This window comes from Phoenix dactylifera, chromosome 4, assembly GCF_051530095.1.
Source record: "Phoenix dactylifera cultivar Ajwa chromosome 4, Ajwa_hap1_PhDact_Kaust_v1.1, whole genome shotgun sequence".
NCBI lineage: Eukaryota > Viridiplantae > Streptophyta > Magnoliopsida > Arecales > Arecaceae > Phoenix > Phoenix dactylifera.
In genome coordinates, this window is record NC_143193.1 from 42959399 (window position 1) to 42986721 (window position 27323).

The following is a 27323-nucleotide window of genomic DNA, read 5'->3' on the forward strand; positions in this document are numbered from 1 at the left end:
GTGAAAGTTAAACTTAGCAGCAGTTTGATGTATAGAATGTGACTTGATTGAATATGCTTGCAACTAAAGGATGTGCGGATAAGAGTTAAGCAAGCAATTTATCTAAGTAAGTAAGTGTGTTAGTTAGACAATGACAAGAGGCATTACAAACACAAGAAATATATAGTGGTTCGGTGCACCCCAGCACCTACATCCACTCCCCAAGACCTCTTGGGAATTTCACTATAATCCTACAGATTACAGCCGGTTGTTTTACAAGCTCACAACCCAACTTGTTGTTTTACGAGGTCACAACGAACTCGGTCGGTTTTCCCAGGCTCACCGACTAGAACCACCCCGATTATTTTTCCGGGATCACAATCGAACCCTTACACCGTTGGTTTCAACCTAGGCTCACCAACAAACCTATTACCGTTGGTTTTCCCTTTGGCTCACCAACAAACCTTAACCCCTTGATTCAATCCCTTGATTGAATCAAGTTACAAGATATTAAAAACAAAGTTTAAAACAAATCAAAGCTTCTTACACAAGCAAATATAACAATATAAACAAAATAGTGTAAAGAGAAGCCCTCAACCGAGTTTTGAAGATGAAGGAGCTCGGCTTCTTCTTTACTTGACCCTCTTCTGATTTGGCACGAAGTAGAGGATTTCCGAGGCAGCACACGGATGAAGAGGAAGCTTTGGGATTCACTTGGATGCTCTTCTTCTCTCTATTTCACTTTGGATGACCCTTTTGTGCTTATGGGAGATTTTCCTTGTAATCTCTTTGAGATCTCTTCTCTAAATGTTCTTTCCCACTTCCATACCTTCTCCCCTAGCTCTCCTCTTGTTTTTATAGCTTTAGATGGCGTGAAAACAAGAATCTAGCCGTTAGAGACAAAAATAGAGCCGTTGGACACAGTCTGCACTTCCTGACAATATGACCGTTGGTGGGTTGGAGTCGACTCGCGCGATCAGGAGTCGACTCGGCTGTAGCGGGAGTCGACTCAAGCTTTTCCGGAGTCGACTCGGCAACTGTTCCAAATTTGAATTAAAGTTGCCTTCACGACTGGGAGTCGACTCGTCTTGACCTGGAGTCGACTCGCCAACTTCTGGAGCTGACTTGGCAATTTTGGAGTCGGCTCATCCACTGAAGTCCGTGGATCCAATTTTGAATTTTGTCCACTCGAGTCGACTCGACTGTCCTGGGAGTCGACTCGAATCTCAGAGCCCGAACTCCCGATCCTCTGTCTTTTGGCTCGTCCAGTCTTGGAGTCGACTCGAATTTCCTCGGAGTCGACTCGGCTCTCAGTTTTCGAATCTTGGTCTTCTGCCTTTTGATGTGAAGCTGTCTTGGAGTCGACTCGAGATGTCTGGGAGTCGACTCGAATCTCAGAGGCAGTAACTTGATCTTCTGTCTGTTGATGATCGCGGAGTCTCGGAGTCGACTCGAATCTCAGAGTCCCAAAAATGCTCTCTGACTTTTTCTTTGTGTTCCGCTGAGAGTCGACTCATGCTTTCTTTGGAGTCGACCTGCCAACCATTGGAGTCGACTCGCGTTCCACAGGAGTCGACCTGCCAACCATTGGAGTCGACTCGCGTTCCACAGGAGTCGACTCGAATCTCAGGGTCGAAAATCGCTCTCTGACTTTTGCCTTGTTTTCCTTAGGAGTTGACTTGCCAGCTATTGGAGTCGACTCGAGTTTTTTTGGAGTCGACTCGCCTCTCAGGGTCCAAAATATCTTTTCTGTCTTTCTGTCTGTTACTCCCTGGAGTCGACTCGTTCTACTCTGGAGTGAACTCGACAAGCATCGGAGTCGACTCGAATTCCTCAGGAGTCGACTCGAAGACTATTCTTTTGAATTTTCCTTTGAATTTGCTCCTCCAATTTGAATCCTTTGAACTTGAGACTTGGGCCAATAAATTGTAGCTTTCTTCCAACTTTTCTTGAGAGCTTTGGAGGCCTTCTTGTGTTTTTCCAACTTGCTATGTTCCTTGCAAAATAAATATCTTTCTCCTTGCAACACAAACATTAGTATTTATACTTCAAGGTTTTGTGATCATCAAAATCAATCTTTAAATCAATCTTTGGGTCATCAGTTCGGTATGGTACTGGTACCGTACCGGTACCGGTGCCCACTGGTACGTCGGTACGGTTGGTACAACAAACCTTTTGATATAATTGTGCTTAACCTTTTGATATATTTTCTGTAAATCAGCAACCTGACAAGCTTAATAGTATCAAAAATAAGGTGTGCACTTCGTTGATCTCTTTCTTCAACGATATATTCAGTTTTTTTTCACAGTTTAACTTCTCAGTTCTTGAATTACTATTTAAGATGCATTTGTGTATGCAAGAATGTAGGATTTAATATGCATTTCTAGCAAACTACACATCACCATGGAAATTCTTCTTGTGGTTCAAGGGGATACGGAAAATCCATCACCGATCACACTATTCTTTAGATTAAGGATGGTCCTGAACTTTTTCCTTTCAAAACACATTTATGTGTAGTGGAAAGGGATGGATTGTGTCTTGCTAACCACAGTTATGGGAGCATAATGACACGGAGAAGAAGTTTCCTAATGTTATGGTGGTTTATAAATCTCAATGAACGAGAGCAATATAATGTGAAATGGGCTAGATTCATCTGGTGGGAAAGGAGTTTCATCATGGCACGTAATCCCTTATGCTAGTTGCTTGAGCTTATCATTTAATTCCTCCATGATATTCATCAAGATCTCAACATCTCCTGTCAATGTTCGCTACAAATTCTAAAAATTCTTGCCAAGGATTGTTTAGATAATCAATCTATCTATTAACAAAAGTTCACTTTGATACTAAATTGATGAAGGGAAAGGATTCAGGCTTTGTCATCTGTTGAGATTTTTCTACCCAAATTTGTTATAGGTATTACATTAGGGTGAAGGAGCAATAGTTGTGAAGGGAGAAGTAATTTAAACCTATGTAGTGCAACCTTGGATGACAATCTACAATAGAAACATTATCCAATATAACTATTTATGATGTTGAGAAAAAAACAACAAATCAGGAATGATATCAGCTGGTATGTTCCAATCTTTGTCCAAAAGGTGCAATCCTTGGCCCAAATAAAAGCAAAGACAGTGAAGCATTGAGATCTAAAATGAAAAGAGTAAGCTTGATTTTTTAAAAAATATATATATACTACAAAGCAATACAATTATAACATTTTTCTGCCTCTTTATAGCGCAAGACAACACCATTAGGGTAAAGTAAGCTTCATACGAGAAAGAGCACCCTTTCATTATAACTGTGACCTAACTAGAAAAGTTTGTAAGGATCATAATGAAATATTTCTCTAATGGAAACTATTCATTGCAAGTGCAGCAATCTCGATACCAGGTACGATACCAGTATCGGTTCGAGATGTGATCATATACACTCCGTACCGAAACAATCCTTTAACCATTTTTCTTAGTTTTCATCTCAATACCTAGGCACAGATCACTAATACGTAGCCGACCTAGGTGTTGGGTTCGAGGTATGACAAATATTTAAATATAATACTTTATTTTAATAAATAGTTTAAAGCAACCAATTTATTTAGCAAACTACCTAGATCACAGTTCACTTCAAACTTATTTTAAATGGTGTTGGCCTTAGGACGATTTTGTTGCCCCCTTCTTTACTATGGTTATTGGGCACCCAAATCAATAGATCCAAGGGCTTGGTGATCAATTAGGAAGTCATAAGCTACTGTAATCATAAAAATCAGGGTTGGGCTGCTCAGTGACTTAGTATTTGGTTTGTTGTTATATTGCCAAGCTTTGTGTTTCTAGTTTTGGGTACTTTTACAGTAGTTTGGCACTCGAAATATTATAGCATTCCATCTCATACTCTTAAGCATACTAAAGCCAGATTGAAATGGACAATATCAAAAAATTAGGAAGTATAATAGTTTACACAGCGATCCGTTAAAAATCATTAACTGACAAATTCTAATCAACTGTTATGTTGTTTTTACAAGACAACTGCTTCTTTATATGGTTGTTCATTAATGCAGTGAGTCACGAGTGTTGAGGCACAAAGTTTGAGGTTTTTTCTTTTTTCTTTTTGATCTAAGGTGTTTTATGTGACTTGAAACTGCATTATTCCCTCTACAGGGTTTTTCTAGGGTAATATCATGCTCATTTCAATGAACATAAATTGTATAATCACAAATTCCTTTGCAAATTATCCAAGTCTTTGTTTGTTCTTTTTGGAAAACACTTGTTCAAATTTAGGTCTGTATCTGGCCATTGTGGAGGGTTCTAATAATTCCATTTTGCTAAAAAAACCAGTTAAACTTAACAACAAATTGCAATTAAACTAGATTCAAAAAACCAACTCTTTCCCATGACTATTAATAGCTTGCATAAGGGCTCCCCAACACATTCACATGCACATTGAAGGGGAGAGGGGGAGGTGTGTGCTATGACAAGGTAGGCCATGAATTTAAAGTTTAAAAAGCATCTATCCTATTCCATTTAGATAATTTTTGAGAGAGAGAGAGGAGAGACATGGGAAAGTATTGCAAAGAGAGATGTCAAGAGAAGGCTGGTCATGAGGTTTTAGTTTAGAGAGCTCGATCTGAATTTCATTTTCATAATTTGAATCTCTATTTAGATGTTTTCGCTATCACTTTTAATCTTTTATTTTTAGAAATATTTTTTATTTTTTTAAAATATAAATATGTATTGTATAATCGATTATTATAAACATAAATATAACTATGGAAGCAAAGATAATTGGGGTAGTAGTGGAGGTTTTAGAAGAGTCAACATGATCACACACTTGCAAGGACACATGTCTGGTGAAGTTAGTTTTCTGTACAGCTGTAATAGAAGGCACACACACTTACCTCATGTTATTCTTTTAATGTACAACATAGAGTTAGCTTTTTTTAATTGTAAATAAATACACAGATGTAACTGAAAAAGAGCAGAATAAACCATTCTTTCATTTCCTTCCAACTACGTGGCATTTCCTCTGCTCCTTCTCTATTCTCTGCTTGCGTTTCTTGGGGTGTTGGTTGCAATGGAGCTGAAACTTTTCTTTTAACAAGAGGCAATAAAGAATATGATGATGTTGGTAGCGAGGTTGGTGGTGCTATGGTAGAGATAGTGATGATAGTGCATAGTGGTGTTATGGAGGCGATGGGGGGTGGCGATAGTGTGACGATAATGGTGATAGCAAATATCAAGATGTGGTGGAAGCGATGACACTAGTAAACAATAACGATGGAGGTAGTAGAGGTGCCATTGATGTAGTGGAGGCAATAATAATAGCAGCGATGGTGATAAACATGGCGGTTGCTACGACTGAAGCAATATTAGTAGTGATAGTAAAAAAATATTATTTTTTTTATTTTTTAGAAATAAAAATATATATTTTTTTGAAATAATAAAATAATTTTAAAAGTAAAAGAAAATAAACTAATGCAAACAAATATCCTTCATTGTTGATGATTTTTCATGGGTCTTGGAAACATTTATTGTTGTCATGGTATATTGGTATTCATTAAAATATAATTTTTATATAAAAAATTCCAGCTTTTTATGCAAAATTCACAAAGTCAAGAAAACATAGACGAGAAGTATTTCGGACCGGCTAGCCGCTAAACCCTACAACGGTCCAACTTTAAACCCTCCCCTCAACTCCTTCCTCTCTCTCTCTCTCTCTCTCTCTCTCAATGACATCTCTTCTCCAAAAGCTCCTCAAAAGACTTCCCCCCAACCCTCCCCTTCGAATCCTCGCATCCTTTGCCAACCCCCAGCTCGCAAATCCCCCGCTCCATCCATCCCTTCTCCACGACCCACTCCCCCGAACCAATCCGAGCCCGAACCCTTCTTCCTTCCCTTCTCTTCCCGATGGCTTCCGCCAATCCCTCCAATTTTACCCTGGCTTCCCCCATTGTTTTCATTTGAATCCCATCTCCCGATCCGGATTCGATCGATGCGATGAGGAGAGTGACAGCGATCCAGGGGTTGGTGAGGAGGGATGCGATCGCACGGTGTGGGCCGACAGTGCGAAGAAGAAAAGGAAGAGGAAGATGAACAAGCACAAGTACAAGAAGCTGCGGAAGAGACTTCGGCGCAAGAAATCTTGATCTGGTTGGAGCCCATGCTGTCATCGTTTTTTATTTCCTATTAAATGTTTTAATTTGGTCTAAATTTATAATCTTTTTGATAATTTATCGGCATACGAAAGCTGAGGAAGGTAGTAAGGCTCCAGAAGTCTTGATGTGGTTAGAGCCCATGGCGTCTTTGTTTTCACTTATTTTTGGAATAAATAATTTGGTCCAAGTTTGGATTTTTCTGTTAGATTATATGACATAAAAGGCTAAAGTTTCGATTTTGGGTCATTTTTGTCTTAGATATTTGATGCACCTTGTTAACGATGAGAATCTTATATGTCTGCATCCTCCTTATTGCCAAACTTTTGAAATAGATAACATATTGACCTACAATATTTAACCAAATCCTTTGAATATATCAAATATAACGCATGGGAAGTTCTACTTAATCTTCACCATTCTATTTTTATCATATCCATCTTAATCATTTATTACAGTCATGCAGCCAATATTTTCAAAACAACAGAAGTGAGCATTTTTTAAACTTTTCTCTCCATCTTATGAGTACTTTGGAATATTTATTGGCCTTTGATTTTGTTGAGGGCCTTGAATAATTCTTTGTTCCTACTAAAAGTGCAAGCTTATCCACTGCTTTACATTTAAGAATATATCTGCAAAACTGTGCAAAAAAAAAAATATCATCTAGAAATGTCTTACAGTATGAAACCTTTGCATACTGAAGATAGTTTAATGAATGATAAGTATATTATGATTGAGGTTTAGGCTGACTTTTGTGTATGCCTCTTGTTTCACATTTTTCATTTTTGGCTTGTTGTTTTCCTCATTGATATCAATGTCGCATTCCAGCATACACTTCTTTTTCTACAGCACCCTACAACATCCCGAGATTACCATACCGTAGGTTTTTGTATGTGAAAGGCCATATACTCTCTTTTTGCATAAATTTTCCCTCTTTTATCAGTTCCTTATATGTGGAACTAGCCTTAATAAGTGACCATCCTGAGAATAAGGGAAATTGTTTTGTTATTTATTTTTGTTTTTTATGGTCTTCTTTACATTATCATCTTCCATACTTTTATTTTAATTTATTTTTAATGTTTTAATGATTAGACAGCTTAGAAATTATTGCTATACTAGTCACCTATCATTGGGTGTTTCTGTAGTTTAAATTCGCAGTCAATAACCTAATTAACCAAACTAACTGGGTTTCTCACAAAATATCATATAATTCTATATCATTTGAACCTAATGTGATATAGAACAGTTCATGGGAAAGGAGAAGTTCAAGGTTTCGGGCTTTAGAATTCTAGAACTAAACCTATAGTTGGCTGGACTTTCTATTCAGATCTGGGTTTTGAGAAAAGGTGAACTACAAGCAAGGTTTCCTAGTCGAAAATATGCAATAGTGTTTTACAATTTTACATGTTTCTGGATGTAAGGATGGAATAGATGTTTGAGGAAAAAGATAGTTGGTGAGAAAGAAAGAAGGAAAAGAGTGAAGATCTGGACTCACATTGGGGTGTTGCTCCATGATCGAGCCTCACACTTGTGAGAAGGAAAGATAATGGAGAAAGAGAATATATGGTTACCTGGAACTCATTGGAGGGCCCAGCATGTGACTTTGTATTATAGAAAGCAGAACTCAAATGACAAATGGCTCTTCTACCAAAGAAAAAAGGGCTTCTAACATTAAACAAGACTACATTATTATCATTATATTAAATTCCCTAAGGGGGCTTGACTGTTCATAAATGACCTAAAAATGGCTTATGACCAAAATGCCTCTCCACTTATAATCGAATTACAAGTTAGTCACTATTTCATGCCCATATAACTCATGGACCTAGTAAACATAAATATAAAATAGCCTCTGCTATGTGCAGGAGTGCATGATCTAATGATTAAGCAAAATAGTACAAAATAATAGAAAAACAACATGAATTCAAGTACTCTCTCAAACAGTAAAGCCAGGACCACTAACTCTCAGGTCTATTAATTAGCTGATACTTGATTGCCTCAACCAAATTACTTGATCCTTGACTCTCTTGGTCCACAGGTTCCTACAAAATCAACTTAGTGACTGCATCATGCATGCTTGCTATCCTGGATTATCTAATGTTCAAGATCTTCCTAATGTTCTCTTCCTTATGAAATATGATAATAAATTCCTCAACATATCCTTTTGAAGCTCCAAGTTCTTCTCTAGTGGCTGCCTATACACCTTTCACTGTGCTATTTCTTCTTGTTGAAATCAATGTCCTTTGACACACTGTAACTAAGGATCTTAAAAGATAATATTCTTCAATATTGAAGAGAATATGCATCAGAAAGTAAGCACTTCTTTTGTGTAAGCATTGTTTACCTCTAAATTTGTAGCTTCTTTATCCACAAGTGCACTTCATGAGCAACTTATTCTTCAATCCTGGGGCTATCATATGCAGCTACTTCAGTTTGCGGTGGATACTGTGGCATGTCATCCTTGACTATCTAAACACAAAGGATGATGATAGGATCATAAATAGCTTTTTCGATATTCTATCTTCAATATTTTTGAGAGAATTCTGATCTTCAATATCATTCTGGATATCTTGTTTGTTGGCAAAACTTTGGGGAGCTTTTTTCAGCTCCTCTTTCAATTCTTATGCTACAATGCACTCTTTGCTAGACTCTTAGTTTTGCATTATGAGAATCCATTGGAAGTTGTAGATGATGCCATCTTCTTTAGCATGCTATTTTCACATGTTTGACTAGGCTCTTGGGTAGTAGGTGCTTCAATGCTTTAGATATAATGTGCATCTGAGAGTCTTCGGCTTGAAGAGGTTGTGACCTATTGCACTTTGACCTTGATCTATATTGATTGGTGTCTTGCATAGTGTCAAATAATACATCAAGCTGATTGCTATCATTGTCCACAATTAATTACATTTTCTTGGTGTCGAAAGACTGTCCCTTTGATACCATGACTATCCTTCATGAGTGCATAGAGTGTTAACATAACTCTGATGCCAAAAAATGATCTTGTTTCGCCTAGGAGAAAGGGGTAATTTAAGGTTTTGGCTTCAGGATGCGAGGACTGAAATTATCGTTGACGGTAGTTTCTAATTTAATATGCATTTTCAATAAAGGTTAGCTACGAGTGGCGTCTCTTCAGGGGAAAAATGCAAGGGATATTGGGGTTTTACCAATGATTTGAGGATCTGAGGTTATCTAAAAAGAAAGAAAAAGTGCACCAAAATTATAAATGAGATTAAATGGGAGAGGGAGAAAGGTATAAGGCCTGGCCTCACTCTGTTGGTCTTCACCTAGAGCTGGGAACGCTACCAGTGCATGATACACTAGTGCTGTTTGGGATAAATAACTATAGTCCTATTCAATTTCTTGTTCTGCAATTAATTTTACATAGTGAACTCAGAATTTATAATTTGCATTTGTTCTTGTAAACCTCATAGGCTGATTGATATTCATCAGATATTCGGTACTAGTAATCTGCTATATGATCTTCAGCTGGTTTTCAAGATCAGAACGTGCAACTAACACATAACTGAACCTTATAAATATAATTTTTTGCTTTGCAGGAAAGTGCTGCACGTCTTGAGGAATATAAGAAATCAATTGATGGGAAACTTGCTCTCCGTCATAGTAATCTGAATCCTGAAAGGCCTGGTAACTATGTAGCGAAGCATGTCATCTTCATAATTTTTCTGTTGTTTTTTGACTGTATTCTGCTAGAAAGTTAGGGATTCAAGTTTAGGATTAGTTACTGCTATTTCATGATTGTGTTAGACGTCAAAAAGTTACATGAGCCCTATTACCTTGACATTTAATAAAACTAAAACAAAATGATCGATGGACATCCAGACATCAGAATTTGCCCCTCCGCAAATGCAAGTGACATACCCAATAACATTTTTAGATGAGGAGATGCAATATTTCATCACAAGTGATGGCATGCAAAAAAATTGATAGGTATTTGGACTATATTATTTTTTTTCCCAATTCTGGTTGGGATACCCCAAAATTATGAAGGGAATTGATCCTACTGGTCCTCACCTCATCAGCTGATAAGCAAACCATTCTTTGTGTTGTTACAAATTTTTATTATTGATGCTGTCAGATGTCCTTATGCAAGAAAATATGGAGTTTTGGATTCACACAAAAATTAAGGTTTTCTTTTTGCATTCTAGTGAAATTGGTCTTCTTATGTGTGAAGTATGGAATTAAAAATCTGATACAAGATCCCTTGTCCATGTGCCTGAGTCCTGCACCCCCCCTCGAACCCACAAAAAAAAAAAAGAGAAAAATCCAGCATCAGTTGGCTACATACAATATATCCTGTTAGCAGTTTCAACCAAGACTTTGGTGTTGGCATGATATGCTTATTATGGTGGAATATAGTATGTCCACTTGGAATGCGCTGGTATGGAAAGTTATGCTAGCTTGCAGATTCACAACATGCATGCTTGGATAGGCTACTTTATTCATTTTGTTTTAAATAGATCAATTATATTGCTTTGTACTAGTGCTTAGACATGTTTTAGACAAATAAATATAGTCTTAATTAGTCCGTAGAAATTGAGAATCATTAATCATCTCACATATCTATACATACTGGGATTTAACACTTGCATTGCATGATTTGTCAAAGCTAACATTTGTGAACAGTTGTATACACCTATTACAATACAAATAAGCTCAAATCTATGATATAACAATATGAGTATATGCAACTATTTTTACACGTTAATAGCAGACTTTTAGTGTTGTAAAAATATTGTCAGTACTATGGGAAGTTCATATTACTAATGGTACTAAGGAAAGCTTATATACCATGTCATACCAATTTATAATCTTTGGTCAAACTACATGCTGACTTTTATTGCTATTATGTTCAATTGTCGATCACAGTTTCAAATCCTATCAGAAAAGGTAGTTATGAAGTGATTCAGATCATTTTGCAAACATACTAAAAAGTTGTTTAGATTGGGTATGGGTTAAAACAGGAAAATTCAGCATAAGGCTATACTGCTATATACTAGCATGTACTGATGCGTATTGAAACAACACAAACTGATGCAAAGTCAATAAGCATTTATACAGGTCAGCACACTTGATAGAGGTGTGCACCCTTGTACCAGGTGGATAAACTGTCAGCACATATATGTTGTTGATATTGCATGAAAGGGAAGGTGCTCTGAATGTTTATTACATCAATGTATGGCTGCAAAATCAGATTGAAAAAGCAATTATATAGTGATTGACATTTCATCAGCCACAACTCGCAAACATTTGCGGTTGGAGAGAATTTTGAGAACTTGCTAGAAGACTTTCCGGTCTGTAGATAAATTAGTGGATATTCTTTGGACTTTCCAGGTATTGGTTTATGGTGTTTACAAATGGTTACCTAATTTTGCTGTCCTTAGGTACTGTTCATCTTTGGAATGATTTTTTTCTTTTTTGGGGTCTAGGATAGCCTCCTCATTTAACTCTCATTCTTTTCTGGATACTAGACTACTCAATTACTTTGTACACTGAGTGGTTGATGAAAGGTTTCAGAAACTATTCCTCCTTGGCTGGGCCCATCAAATTTATGTTACAGGAATTCTCTGTTTCCTTCAAAAAATTCAGTGAAAAATAGAAAAAATATTAGAGATGGAAACATGCCAAGGGGAAAAGTTGTATTATTTGGAATGATGGAAGCATGCCAAGGGGAAAAAGTTGTATTATTTGGAATGATTGAATGTACGATTCCAATGTTTTTAGACAGAAAGTCTTGAACTGACAATATTTAAGGATAAGGTCATATCTAAACCAGCAAAAAATGCTAAATAATTGTGTCACACATCACTTTGCAGTCTATGTTATTCGACTGCTTGATAATGATCTAAAACTACAGAGATGTAATGATGTATAATTGTTGACTTGATGTTAGGGATGGCAACGGGTTGGATAGGCAATTACCTGTACTTGCCCTGTACTTGCCTCGAGGCCGGGTGGGTAGAGTTAGAAGGGGCAGCTTGGAGGATTAGGTTGGGTAAAGCTGTAAAAATCAATATTTTTTGCATACAAATCATTTTTTTTGCCTCGTTAGGGGATTTCTGAAGAGTGATATATATCTGGGTCGGGCACGGGGCGGGTTTTGCCATTACTCATACCCGCCTTGGATCCATAGCGGGTCGGGTAGAGGCTAGAGTAAAAATATACGGCTTAGAAAGGAAATGATTTTTAAGGGGGGCTTAACTTAGTTTGGTTGGGCTTTAAAAACCATTTCACCCCGATTCTGTCTTCTACTGTTAAAAAAGTGCTAGAGTTAGACATCAAGGATAGGCAAGGGAGAGAGTGCAGGCATCTTGCAACCCAACAGAGAGCAAAACTTGTTTGCAAGGTTTGCCATCTTTGGTAGCGGATCTCGTACCGTTGCCATCATGGTATAGTGACAGTATCTTGGTAAGGGGTAGGTTCAGCTTACTAATATTCAATACACCTCTCATACCGCGTACCGGTAGGTATACACCAGTATTGACCCCTACGGCATACCATACTTGGTTGAGTGATTAACTTAGCTAGTCTTCGCCTTTGACCTGACCAGGAGAGAATATACGGTCAAGCCAAGCCACCCTTCCTCACTTGCCCGAATGGAATACATATTTCCATCATCTAGTTGAGAAGGGAAAAGGCCCGACATGGAACTAGATCGTGAGTCTTCTAAACAATTACATTATGGAGAAGTCCATTCTCATCATAATCGATCCATATCCTACCATAATGTCTGGAGTACTAGGCTTGCTTAAGTTTCCAATCTAGCTTACTATGCTATGTGCGAAGGAATTTCTCTAAGATCGCACAAGCTAGCTAGAGGTGAAATTTGGAAATGGCTATGAACAACAGACATTTTCGCATATATGTTTTACCTCTCCATTTGCTACCCATGTCCCTTCATCCCCATCCTCATCCTTGTCCAAATCTTTTGCCTTCTTGTGCCACCATCCTTTGTTCTCTTTGCTTTTCTCTTCTACTCTGCATAGGCACTATGTGGAACCCTAGTTGCTCACAAAATGTGGCCATTTTTTAAAACTCTTGGTTCCATTTTGGAAGTTATGCGTAAAACAAACTATATGTAATAGAAGTTTCATCTTCTTTTCCATTTTATTCTATTTTTTTTTGTTAATTTGTATTTATAATTGATTAAGTAGTATTTTCTTCATTAACTTCTATAATTTTTAGATTTAGGAGGAAATGTATGTGTATATTATTTATCTAGATCTACTTATGAACAATACGTGGTGAATAGTTAATAAGACTTGGTAAATTCAAGAAATTACTTGATTGAGTGATCCACATGGATGATCTAACGAATGATGATTGAAGGATATTGATTTTTAGATTTTGCTGATTGGGATATGCTAACAAATTCTAACTTTGGCTTAGTTATAACCTGAGGTATCAATTTTTTTTAAAAAATAATTGAATATGTTTGAAATTTGTGGTTTTGCCAACTTCCTGTCATATCTCATGGAGGAAAGTTTTGTCTTTAGCTAAAACCAAATGTCTGCTTTTGTTAGTATTCTTCTGTGAAGCTTAGAATGGATTTCCTTCCATATTTATATTTAAGATAAAGATGTTATCCAACTACTGCTTAATAGTTTTTAAAATAACAAAGTAAATTTTCAAGTGATGTTCTGAATTGTCTTGTCGAATTGTACATCTATGGTTACAAGTACTTTTATGAAGTTGATGGATTTAAAGAAGGCACACTGGGGTTGGTCATGGGTCTATTACCAACTATCAGGAATTAGGAATGAGTGAGGGTATTCTTAGTGAAAGCTATGAGAAATTTCACCCTCAGCTAAGTGATTATTAACAGATGAGATGACAGAGTCTGCTGTCTAGTAGCTCTCTTAGATGACACAGTCTGCTTTCTAGTAGCTTTCTTACACAATGTTTTTGAAAAGGACTGATGCCAGCCCATGTCAGTCACTGGATGTTACAACACCTTTATCGACAAACTGTTCAGCCAGTACTCTGTATCCGTATGAGTGGGTATGTAGCCATCATTATGGGCTGTACTGATGCTACTTGAATCCTTGCTCTTATATGCTCAATCAGTTTTAGGTAATTTTTGGTATCTTGCTATTCATGATCTTCTTTCTCAATTTTTTTTTCTGGGTGTAATTTAAAGGTTTCTCAGCATTATACTTGTTCCACTAGTCTATAATATATCAAAGAAATGAAAGTTTTAAAATTTGGAATATACCATTAAGATTTCCCACCCCCCCCCCCCCCCCCCCCCCCCCCCCCCAGCATTATACTTGTTCCACTAGTCTATAATATATCAAAGAAATGAAAGTTTTAAAATTTGGAATATACCATTAAGATTTTGTATGTTGCAACCCCCCCCCCCCTCCTCTCTCGGGGGGCGAAAATAAGAACTCTCCTTAACAGAAAGAATATTTCCATGCAATCTCCTAGTTGCACTCAAATATCAGAAGCATAAAGAAGATATAGTGCCAGAAAATGTAGTTGCATAATTTAGATTCTTTAACATGTCATTGCACCATAATAAAGACACATTTCCTCAATTCCAATCTAATGGTATCAAAAATATAGACACCATTGCTCTTTCCTGATGCCATATTATCGTAAATATTGACAACTCTATCATATTCCTTTCAGATTCAGATCATAACACTCTATTGAGGTCACATAGCAAGTTTTCCTTTTCTTTACTCTATAGTTTCTTCCATAAAAAAAGAGAAAAAAAGATAAGTGAACGAAATATAGAATATCTTTACCATAAATAAGTGAATGAATGATTCCAAATATCAAAAATTATCACATCTATCCATCAAATGTTTTCTTCATAGTTATGCATTATTTTTATTTTTAAATTTGATTTTTAACTATTTTCTGTTTTAATTCAGTCTGCTTTTATTTTTTACATTAAGTTTATTTTTTTATTTTCCATATTCAATTTTGTATCCTTCTAAACCTTCTCTGATGTCCGTTATATCTTCTTGTTAGAAATGGCTTATGGAGGATTGGATGCCAAACAAATGTCATGAAGTTATAATTTATAATTGTGTTTTCTTTCATACCTTGGCATAAGGAACAAAGTGAATCAATTAAGAAACACTTTTTTAAAAATAATACAACAAAATCCTATGATTTCTTGTGGCTTCTATAAACAGGTAGCTTCTTCCTTTTTATGCCTCTGTTGTTCTAGATGCACGGTGTACATATATTTTTCCTCTATTTAACCCTCAGTTAATTCATAGGTGTTATTTATATATTTTGCTTTCTTTCTCCTTGGTACTTGACATGTAATGAATACAACATACTATATTTTCCAATTTCTTTACAAAAGACAAATTATTTTCATTCGATATGATGCTTATTAATGAAAATGCAAATCCAACTTTATGACTGTAGAAGTCTTTTATTTATCAATAATGTTGATTAGATGGCTTAGGGTTTTAAGTAAATAGTGAATTATTGTTGAAGCTTTTTATGTTTTAAGCTTGGGATTGGTGCTAGCAAGGTTTGGAGTCTTGGTATCGGGCACCATACTGGTATATTACCGGTTTAGTACGGGGACACACGTTGTACCTAGATATCTTTTGAGTCATTTTTCTTACTTCCTATCTCGGCACTGCTTGAATCTGGGTAGTATAGGTCGATATGTACCCTGGGTCACCTCGATACATCTTGGTATGCCTCAGTATGAGTCGGTACGGGTTCGAATGGGGCCTGTACCAACCCGAATACTGGGTGGTTCGGGGTGGTAGGGCAAACACTGCTCTAGCCTCTTTTAATCCCTCTAAAATCATGTCTTTTTTTTTCTGATCTTGAACTGTAGTGGATGAAACATAGTTGATTCCAAGATGACCTATTCAATTGCTTCAGATCACTAGTTTTTTATAATTTTATGGCATTTGGCCTGTCATGTTTGGGCTACCATGTGACTGCCTAGCAGCCTTTGTTAAATCTTTGACTGTTCCATATATGGTTCACCTGCATTTTATTTTTATCCGCTGAAATTCTTTTTGTGCATGAAAAATTTAGACCCATGGTAGTTTTATCATCATCATGCACACCTTGCTTACACAACAGGTGTCCATAAGTTTTGCCCTAGTGATGCTTGGGAAGCTGAATTTTCTCTCTCTCATTTCCTTTTAAATGATGCCTGAGTTAAATTATTATATTTATTCATCCTGTGCAGTCATCAGAGTAGATGTCTCTCTTACATAATAATATTTTGATGTTTTCTTCCAGACTCCGGTTTTCTCAGAACATTGGACTCCAGTATTAAACGCAATACAACAGTTATTAAAAAGCTTAAACGGATAAACGATGAGCAACGAGAAGGGTTGATGGATGAGTTAAGAAGTGTCAACTTAAGCAAATTTGTCAGTGAAGCTGTGGCAGCTATTTGTGATGGCAAGCTTAGAACTTCAGATATACAAGCTGCTGTGCAGGTATCAAATTGACAATTTACATTTTTGTTCCTGCATTGTTTGCAAATATTGTCTTTATCTTTGTGTCCAGCTTGAACTTTGTTAGTTATTAGAAAACATCTCAAATCTCTACTGACTACTTGATAGGATTCTAGGACCTTTTACATCTATCCTTTTAGTTGGTGCATATTTAAATTGTATACCCATATAATATTCCTAAGACATGGATTGTGTGCTTTGTTTTCTTATTTTTCTTGCATTAAGTTTGGCTTTTTGTTTAAGAATAGTCAAGAAGAAAAACGTCAAATCATTTCATCATACTTGCAGTTGTTTCCATGTATCTTACTTTGTTTTGGTCTTTTTTGTGGTCAAGTTTTCTGAATTGGGAGTTGTTCTTGGGTTCTATTTTTCTGCTATTTATATCATATTTGGCCCCCCTTTTTTCTAATATTTGAATGTGATTAACTATTTAATCCTTACTGGGTTTGTCTCAGAAAACATTTAATTTTGTGAAACCATTTCTGAAAATCTTGGTGTTACAACATTTTTTTTTAACTATTCATTTCTAATTTCATTGTTCTTAGTTTTGATCCTGCATTTACATCAGCATTTTCATTTCAGTTCTGTTTGCAGCATGCTCACAACCTTTTTAGTGCTTGACAGTTTGTTGCATACTTCGAAGCTAGTCTTGTACTTGTCTTTAAGTAGAGCATAATTACAATAAAGTAATAGGTAACGTGAATTATGCTTTTTTCATTGAGTTTGGAATTGATGTTATGGGGTACATGATGTTTTGTCAAGTTACTAGGTGTCCAAAAGCTAAGGATCGCCGAACCGGTACCGGTCGGCGCCGATATCGGTTCAGACCGGTATCGAACCGGCCACAGTGCACACACAGCGAAGGCGAGCGTGAGCACGCATGAATATGCCACAACGCGCTACAGTGGCATTAAATGCCACTGTAGCAGAGCTATAGTGTATGGCTATAGTGGCATTAAATGCCACAGTGGACCGGACTCGGTGCCGGTTCGCACGGAGTCCTGGTCAAACTAGACGGAACCGGTCCGGTTCCGTCTGGTTTGGCCTTATACTGGTCGGGGCCGGAACCGTTTTGTGTAGCCAGCACACTGCTAAAAGCAGACAGACGAGCATAAAACATACAATGACAAAATTTGGCAGCATGGTACAGTCAACAAATAACCAGATGAGACTAACTCTACTCGAGAAGGCATGACTCTGTTAATTAAAGCATTATATTTGAGAGTACGGGCTGAACCGTACCGGCCGATTCAGCATATCTTGCCAAAAGCATATATATTTGATGTGTATGCAGATGTCTATATATTGTAACATGCAACTAATTGGATCTATTTCCTGATATTTGCTAAAATTGGTAAATGATAAGCCAAACTTACATTAAATTTGACTTATACGTAGAATTGCCAGAAGTTGATGTGTAATTGGAGGGTCAAGCCTATGAAATGTCTAGTTATTCATGAAATTCAATTTAAAGTGTTTAGATAATGGTCGGCGGAATTGTTCCGAATCGGGTAGTTCCGGCCGATTCGAGCCGTACCGGTGGCTCACCGGTACGGTTCCGGCAACAGAAACGAAATCCGTTGCCGGAGGCGGAGGAGAAGGAAAAGAGAGAGAGAGAGAGAGAGAGAGAGAGCGGAGGAGAGAGGGTGGCGGAGGCCGGCAGAGGGACCTTTTGCGATTTACGCGGTTGTTCCCCTGTTTCGTTCCGCCGGGCCTCTGCCATGCCTCCGCCACCCTCCGCCGGCCTCTCCCTCCCTCCCCCGCTCTCTCTCTTTTTCTCTCTTGTTCTCTCTCTTCCCTATCTGTTCTACTGTCTGTACGGGCCTGGCGTAGCACGATACAGGCCCGTACCGACTCGTCCTATTGGAAAACTAGTACGGTGCCCAGTATTGGTTCCACCAACGTTGGTTTGGATAGCACCTTTTGGAACTAGATATCATGGATTAAGTGCTGATTGGCATGACACAACATGATACGGATCATGCTAGTACCTTATAAGCATGCAGAACCATCATGTTGTTGTCCGCATATAATTACTTTTATGCTGCTGTGTGAAGCAATGGCATGGGATGGCATGGCAGGAATGACACTAGTATTATGCCAGCACCTTACTGGCACACAATTCTTCCATCTATGGGATGTGGAAGTGGAGGTAGGGGCATATTGCATCTGGGAGGTAGGGTGGTGGTGCAGTGTGATGTTTTAAGAAGGGTGAAGGATATATAGGAGAGTTTGAATCACCGTCATGGTGTGAGATTCTAGCAAAGCAGAGTGCAAAGGAGAGGGCAACTCATAGTGTTTCCATTGTACTTACACTAGTCTTTCCCCCTTATGCCCTTCTATTCTTGTAAGTCACTAAGATGTTCCAAAACAGTTATGGATTTGATGCTTCACATTGTCAGGTGGATATTTGATTAGGATCCAGCTGGAAATTGACCTGAATCAGAATAGTTGATACCCTTGTTGTATGTATTTATGCATATTTACTTGCCGTCATCCCGAACTTCATTTTGTAACTCACAATCAATTTGTGTTATCCATTTTCTTTTACTTAATCCTTCTTTTAATATATCAGTTGCTATTATCTTTTTTTTTTTTTTTGAAAAATCAGATCCACCTGAAATGATTTTGACACCTTTATTTGTCATCTGTATGGTTTCCATCTTTCCATTTCTACGTCCTTGCTGAATCATTATTTTGTTATTACTGTCTGAGCCAGATCTTCTTCATCAATGTATTTGAAATTTTGAATCATTACTATGTACTCCTAGTGCAAATCCTTTTTGGTAGTTAAGAAAGTCTTTTTTCATTGTTCTACAGTCCCATCATATTTTACAAGGATATCAACATCTTTATGGTTCATGGATTATGCTTCTAATATGGCTTAGAGCTCTATCTATTCAACCCCCATCTTTGCTAGATCTGGGTTTCCTTCTTAGTCATGTTTTATGTGAAGAAGTTAATATGCAAAGCTGCTTGTTCAATGATGGTTTCCAACCTCTCTGCCTTGGAATTCTTGATGTAATCTATTTTTCATGTCATTTATCAATCTGAGACCTTTTTCTTATTAATTATGTATTACACTCTAGGTTTACTATTCAGTTACTTTGTTTAAGCATCTTTTAACTTTAGATTTGTCTACACGGCCCTGCCACTTAGCTGATACCTTCTACCATAAGGTCCCCTTTTGCCTCCATTCATCCGTCTTATCCTTATATATTTTGCCATTATATGTCAATTATCAAGGGCCGAAAGAACATAACCACCACCTAACTCTTACTCTTTTCTCTCTTACTGGCCGTTTTTACTAGTCTATGCTTGGTAATCAAACGTTACCTGGGGATAACTTGACATTTCTTATGTCATTTGTTATTGTTCTGGATGCTAGGTCTGCATCTGGTGATGCAAATTAAAGCTCAGGTTTGTTCTGATGTTATACACCTGCAATTCAGGAATAGCTTTAAGGGAATGAGTTAATGTTGACAGATAAAAACCCTTTAGGATATATCCTTAATGAGTTAATGTTGTCTACACGCTCTTGATGATCTATGGTTTCTCTTACATTTACCTGTTTATGGCACAGTTGTATAATTTAGGGATAATCAATATATACAGTTCAATAAGAATGAGTGTAAAAAAACACACCACAAAATTAAGATAATCTTATTAATAATTTTGTGGTTCTTCCTTGCAATGTCAAGTATTTTTGTTCCACCTCATTGTGTTATTTAAAAAGGTCGAAACACTGATCCATAAGAGTCAGAATCATGCAGCATCATGAATCAATTTTATACATTCAGGCATCTTATTCTGCTACATGGGAACATTCACTTATCTATTACTCTGATTATTTTTGTTGATCAGTCTTTTATAGGTTCTCGTAGCAGTTTTGTCTCCACTTTATTTTCAGAAAACTCTCAAATAACATGCTTTAATTAACAGAGTCATGCCTTCTCGAGTAGAGTTAGTCTCATCTAGTTATTTGTTGACTGTACCATGCTGCCAAATTTTGTCATTTTATGTTTTATGCTCGTCTGTCTGCTTTCAGCGGTGTGCTGGCTACAAAGATAAAAGAAGAATGCAAAAGCAGGGTCGATAAGTCCTTTGTCTTAAAAGAATTTTTTCCCATGCTAAATCAAGCTTACATGGAGTTGGATCGACTTGCTATCTCGAAAGAACTACAGTAAAAACTTGTAGTAATGCTGTATCTTATCTAGGTGTTAAGTGAATTGCTGCCTCAGCATGGAAGGTTGATGACTTAGTGTTTTAGTCTGGCTGCATAAACTATACTGTGGAAATAAATCTTTACATTAATGGTAACATGCAAGTGCTATTAACTTGTTTTGATGCTATAATCCTTTTTTTATTTATGTGTTCCTGTTTGTAGGTCTGCTCGTTGCTTCATCAGAGATACAAAGACTTCTCTCCTTGTCTTATTCAGGGCCTCCTGAAAGTGTTCTTTCCAGGAAAATGTGGTGATGATTTGGATGCAGATAAAAACATGAGGGCAATAAAGAAGAGGAGCACTCTAAAACTTCTAATGGAACTTTATTTTGTTGGAGTTGTTGAGGATGCCAGCATTTTCGTAAATATTATTAAGGATCTTACTAGCTTGGAACATTAAAAGATCGGGATGCAACTCAGACAAATTTGTCCCTTCTTACCAGTTTTGCTCGACAAGGCAGATATTTCTTAGGGCTCCAGCTCCATCAGCCTGGACAAGAAGTTCATGATGAGGTACTACCTAGAATTTGCTAAGTTTTATGCTACTGCTTTTGTAAGTTGACTTAGTATGGATGATGGTTAGGTCTTGTTCTGCCAAATTGGTGGACCTATTAATGGGAATTTTGAAATTGTTTGCATATGTGTATATATTGTTCTATTTTCATTGTAAGACAATGGAAGCCAATTATTTTTATCACACCCCAGCACATATGCCATCTAATAATCTGGATATTAGTCTTGTTATGTATTTAAGTATCAAAAACCTACCATCATATGTGAATACATGGTTTCAAAACTCTTGGAACGGGATTGTATGACTGATATCGTATGTTCGATGTAAAACATGCATCGTTATAGGTGCTGGCATCGCCAAAACTGTGTACCGGTATGTACCAGCCATACTAGTCTGCACTACTCCATACTGGTGTGTAATGATGGTATCCTACCAATTGTACCAGGACACACCAACAGTTTTTCATTTTTCCTGAAGCTCTTAGTTTCGTTATGAGCCCATTGATACCAGAACCTTACCATTCTAATGGAAAAATAATGTAGGATTCGGTACTGGTATTTAAAACCTTGTACAAATATATGCTTCTACACTAAGTACTTACTATTTTCTTTTCTTCTTTGATATATTTAATGCTCAGCATCGAAGTTTCTATATAAAGTAATATAGGAATACTCCAATTGTTTATTAACATGATCATACTAGCCATCTAGCACTAGTGAGATTTCATCCTCGCTTCATTATAGATTTGTGCTCATAATTGTTTTGAAAAAACTAAAAGTCAAAAAAGATGCATTTTTGATATAGTAATAAATATCACCATCTGCTTGTTGCTGGGAGTAAGTTTGCTGATATGTGGTTGCATAATCCATCTCATAGATGATATTAAACACGTGGACAAGTAAATACAATATTGTCTGGTTTGATAGATTGTAGTTCAAAGAAACTTGTAAGTGGTATTGCTTTTATGTGCTTGATAATTCAATATTTAATATGCTAGATAATATTTTATAGTTAGCTTACCCAACTAGATATATTGTGGTCAGTGTTCAGTATTTAATTTGTTGAAGCTTCAATACCTTGAACAATCATCATGTTAGGCTTAAAGTGGCTGATATCTCTTTTTCCAACTATTTGGGGTCGGGTTTATGAATCCTTATTTGCCAAGTATCGTTTTCTAGGGCTACCTCTGATGTTGTTCGAAATTTCTTCATTTCCTTTCTCACAACCTCTATTCATGTTAATTTAGGTCTTCCTCTTCTTTCAACCTTTAACACAAACTAAAATACCTCTCCTTACAGGAGCCGCCTAAGATCGTTGTTATACATCACCATACCATCTCAATCGATTTTCAATCACTTTATCCTTAATTTGTGCAACCTCTAATATATTCATTTCTTAATCTATCTTTACTAGTTTTACCCTACATCGATCTTAATATTCTCATTCTGCCACACTTAATTTGTTTTCATGTACCTTCTTTATCACCCAACACTTTTAGCCTACAATATTGCGGGTGTTACTGTTATTACAATACTTATCCTTATGTCTCCAAGGTAATGCATGTATCATACAATATCCTAGATGCACTTTCTACTTCATCCATCCAGCTCATGCTATTGTATATATCTTCATTTATCTCCTCATCATTTTGTACAATAGATCCTAAATTATGAAATCTATTTCCGTGGTATCTCTTGTCCATCAATCTTATTTGATAATATGTCTTCATTTTCATTCTCATTAAATTTACAATTCATGTATTCTCTTTGTTCTACTAGTTTTTAAGCCTTTATCCTCTAACCCTTGTCCTCTATAAATCCAATTTAGTATTTAATCTAGCTTTCTTTTCATTGATCAATGCTATATCGTCTGCAAAAAATATACACGATAGGACATCTTTCTGAATATCAGCTATGAGTGGAATGTGTTGTGGTCAGTGGTTGTATTTAATTTACTGAAGCATCAATGCCACGGAACATCATTATTGGACGGCTCGAAGTGGCTGATGTCCCTTTCTAGATGATTATGTTATCAAGTAGATAATTCATGAAAAACCCTGTTAATTCACTGGTTAATATTGCTCGACCATAGTGATGTAGGTTTTAGCTTGCTCTTCAGTTTGTTCTTCATGGGGTAATGAGAAGTTGATAATCTTCTCGCACCAACCTACCTAGAGTGGAGGTGGACTACAATTTTTCCAGAGGCTATTAGAATGTTGTACTTCACATTATTGTTTACCAACAGTGACATAATGTAATTTTCATCATTTTGGTGAAGAGAACTTGAATATTCTAAATAATGTCTTCTGGGAAGATGTCAACTTTCGAACTATGTTTTGTATTAATAGGGTTCAGTGATGCCATCTGTGTTTACTTAACTGATCAATCTCCTCACCAGATTCCCTTGGAACCATCACCCCATTTTTGGGGTCATTGGATGAGCAGATGACAACCATAACAATTTGTGTATTGCATGCTTGTGGTGTGTGTAAATTAATTAAAATTTAATTTGATGCCTTCATGTGAAACTTCAATCTGCCATAACCTTGGTGGCATTGTTGTGTGGGGTTCATAGTATTTAACCTGTTCCTGAGCTACAGTTCCATCCCCTATTTTTTTCTGTTTTGCCATATTTGTTGCTAACAATTCGACACATACCATTTCCTCTATACTATCTCATTCTCATGCTGTCGTTCATGCTATTAAGTATTAACCAAATTAGTGAAGAGGTATGCAGTGATATGATATGCATATATTTTAGTCTATATAATCTTTTTATTGTTTTATCATGTATGCTAAAGTTGATTTGAAAATTTACAGAAGAATAATTTCTCTAAAAATTAATCTTCGTAAATTAAATTTAACATGCATGCTGAGCAGAACTCAATCTCAAGAAGGTTTGTTCATTTTTTAAGACTATTGCATTAAAGAAACACATCAACAGATGAATAGAGAATGGATATAGAATGATCCTGTTAAAATGGATCTATGTGGTACTCCACCTTATGCAGATTCTGTGTTGTCTTCCTGCTTATTTGACTTATATAGAGTTTGAGCTCTTTCTCCTGAAATGTCTTCCTGCTCATTTACATCATCACCCTTCACGGGTTGAGTTCCCATGTTGACCTCCTTAATGCTGTTTGAAGAAGCTAAAGAAGGGTTTCTGATACACTGGCTGATCCATTGGATGGGCATTTTCTCAAAATGATGTGTAGACTGGCTTATCCATACCAAATAATGATCAGACTTTTGCATGGTGGCTTAAGCATCTGTCTCCCCTACCTATGCTAGAAATGCCTTCAAGCAATATGTCCATTTTACTTCAGTGGGCAATACTTTCTTTAGGTATGCTCAATCACCTGAATTGATTCTGGAAAACCAAACCTGTAGGGCTTGAACCAGAATTGTCTTAGGCTCATATATTCCTTTTTCTGATTCAGCCTAGGACATTTGTGATAAACTGTTACATACGGCTATGGAGCGAGGATGGATGGAGGATTGGGCCAGGTTTAAATTATGAAGAAAATCCATTATTTTGCACCCTTTCTGATCAAAGATTAGTTAGTTTATATCTAGATTCAGCAAAATATGCTCCAACAAACACTGAAAATTTATTAGCTTTGACTGACCAGAAGGCAATTGGCATGTCTTGAATGGCTACATTTATATGTACATAATGGACATAGATACGTTCAGCAGCTCAGCAGATGCTGTGAATTCTGTGTCCATCAATCTTGGAGGTTCATCTCTTTTTCTTTTCCACGAAAAGCATGTCTTAACATCAGCTATAAGTCTATTTTAGTCATCCCAGAATATTTCTCTCATTTTTCAGTTGCTGCAATGGCTTAATATTATACTTTGCCAAAAATGTGAGAATTCTTCACATGCATGATGAAAGCTGTGTTCATGTTCCATTTTATCATAAAATGTTGGCATTGGGAAGAAAGAGTAAATTGCACTTAAAAGCTTGCTCCTATATTGGCATTTATTGGTATAAAAGGCATAGTTGCAGCACTGTTAATTTCAGATACTTATTGTTCAGAATTTGTCAAAGCTCATTTCTTCCATCTTCTTTAGCTTCGAATAGCATGCCAGAATATTAGGTACGGTAAGATTGACTTATTGGCTGTATGAAACATAGGTCACTCTTCATAGGCTTTCTTAAATTCTTATTAGATTTTATTTTGTTCAGTAAGTACTAGATTGGTCACCTTTATTTTCTGATTTTTATTATCTCTATATCTTCTAACTGTATGATTGCAGATTCCTTCTTCCTCAATTAACTTTCTACCATGTCTCTTGCAGTTCTTTAAAGGCCTTAATGTCACTGCAGATCAAAAGAAGTTCTTCAAGAAAGCATTGCACTCATATTATGATGCTGTAGCCGAACGACTTCAATCTGAGCATAATGTAAGTTTTGGAACTGTCTAAAATTTTGGCATAATCTGAATATGCTTCTCTTAGCCTGGTTGTGTGATAACCGCCCCACTCCCAAGAGAAACGGAGGGGGGGCATTACACCGTCGTGCAGGTGTTTGTAACGCCTGATGGTGGGCGGTTACAACCGCCCGCCTTTCCCAGCAATCGGAGGCTACAAGAAGCCTCGATCGGTGGGGAATTTCATCATCCTCTTCCCTCTTCTCCACCGTCTCTCTCTCACAAACCTTCACGGTTGGCAGTATCCGGTGTTAGACCCACGCCGTCGGAGCAGAGGGCTGCATCGCCGGAGTAGGAGACGAACGATCCCCTTCAGAGCAGGTAAAGCCCTTCTTCCTAATTTATTTTGTAGATCTAGTTAAAAAAAAAAAAGAGAGGAAGAGGGTAGCGGGCGCCGGCTGCGGTGGCCGCGAGCTGCGTCGGCCGCAAGCCACGGCGGTCACAAGGGGCGGCCGGTGCCGCTGACAGGCCGGGGAGCGCTGCCGGCTGCGGCTCGGTCCCTCCCCGAGCCAGATCTTCCATCCGCGAGAGAAAAAAAAAAAACATACCGGCGGTTGATCCGCAGCCGCAACCGCGGGCGCCGGCCTCGGCCGTGGGCCGCGGGTCGTCGGCCGTGGGATGCAGATCGCCGGCAGCGGGAGGCAGACGCGGCCGCGGGCCGCCGATGCGCCCCGAGCACGACCACGGGCACGGCCGCGGGCGCCGCAGGCCGGCCGCCGGGCGCCATCGGCCGCTGCCCGTTCCTCCCAAGCTCGCCCTCCTCCCTCCATGGGAGAAGAAATGGGAAGAAAGGGGGAAGGAGAAATCGGGAGAAGAGAAGAGGAGGAGAAGAAAAAGAAAGAAAAAAAAAAAGGGAGAAGAAGCTTCGGGAAGGAAGAAGGAAGAAAAGAAAAAGAAGAAAAGAAGAAAAAGAAAAGAAAAAGAAAAGAAAAGGAAAGAAAAGAAAAAAAAAAAAAAGAGAGAGAGACCCTTAACGGGTCCGACCTAACGGGTCTGATCCGAGTACGGGTCCGAACCTGTTAGGCCCAAATAAAAGAAAAGAAAAATGGGTTTAGCCAAATTTGACTAAAATCGAGCCCAGTCAGATTGGGCTAAGTCCGGACGAACCTAAACTATAAATTGGGTTAAATCCGAACCAAATTAAGCCCAATTGAGTTAGGTCTGAACCTAATTAAACTGAGTTAGTCTCAGCAGACCTAAATTGAATATGAATCAAGCCCAATTCAAAACCAGTTTAACTAAATTGAGACCGAATTGACTTTGGGCTGACCCTGACTCAAGCCTAGATGAGCCACATTGACCCTAGACCAAAATTAAACCTAATTGGACTTGAAATTGAGCCCAATAACATAATCAGAAGACCAAATTGACCCGATAGGGCTAGACCCAATCAAGAACCGAGCCCAATTCTTTAATTAAAGACCCAATTGACTTACGTGAACCCAATCTGGTTCTAAATCGAGGCCAAGGGCTCTAAATTAGGTAAATTGGACTTGAGATCCAAGCAAGTAAATTCATGTTATGATAAATTAGAAAATTATGAAATAAATAGAGAATAAT

At 37.5% G+C, this 27323-nt stretch overlaps 1 protein-coding gene across 1 annotated transcript; it reads left to right on the top strand.

Moving 5' to 3' along the window:
* Positions 1 to 5243: 5243 nt before the first annotated feature.
* On the top strand, positions 5244 to 21214 carry LOC149767798 (regulator of nonsense transcripts UPF2-like). The gene is made up of 4 exons (XM_089930388.1): positions 5244 to 5249; positions 9676 to 9763; positions 16370 to 16572; positions 20978 to 21214. The coding sequence occupies exons 1-4, from the start codon at positions 5244 to 5246 to the stop codon at positions 21212 to 21214; spliced, it is 534 nt and encodes a 177-aa protein (XP_089786514.1).
* Positions 21215 to 27323: the final 6109 nt, after the last annotated feature.

What these genes read in the sequence shown, in the direction of transcription:
- LOC149767798 (XM_089930388.1), top strand. An exon ending in TCTGAATCCTGAAAGGCCTG is followed by an intron (nt 9,764 to 16,369) that starts GTAACTATGTAG and finishes GTTTTCTTCCAG; the next exon opens with ACTCCGGTTTTCTCAGAACA. An exon ending in ATATACAAGCTGCTGTGCAG is followed by an intron (nt 16,573 to 20,977) that starts GTATCAAATTGA and finishes TCCTGTTTGTAG; the next exon opens with GTCTGCTCGTTGCTTCATCA.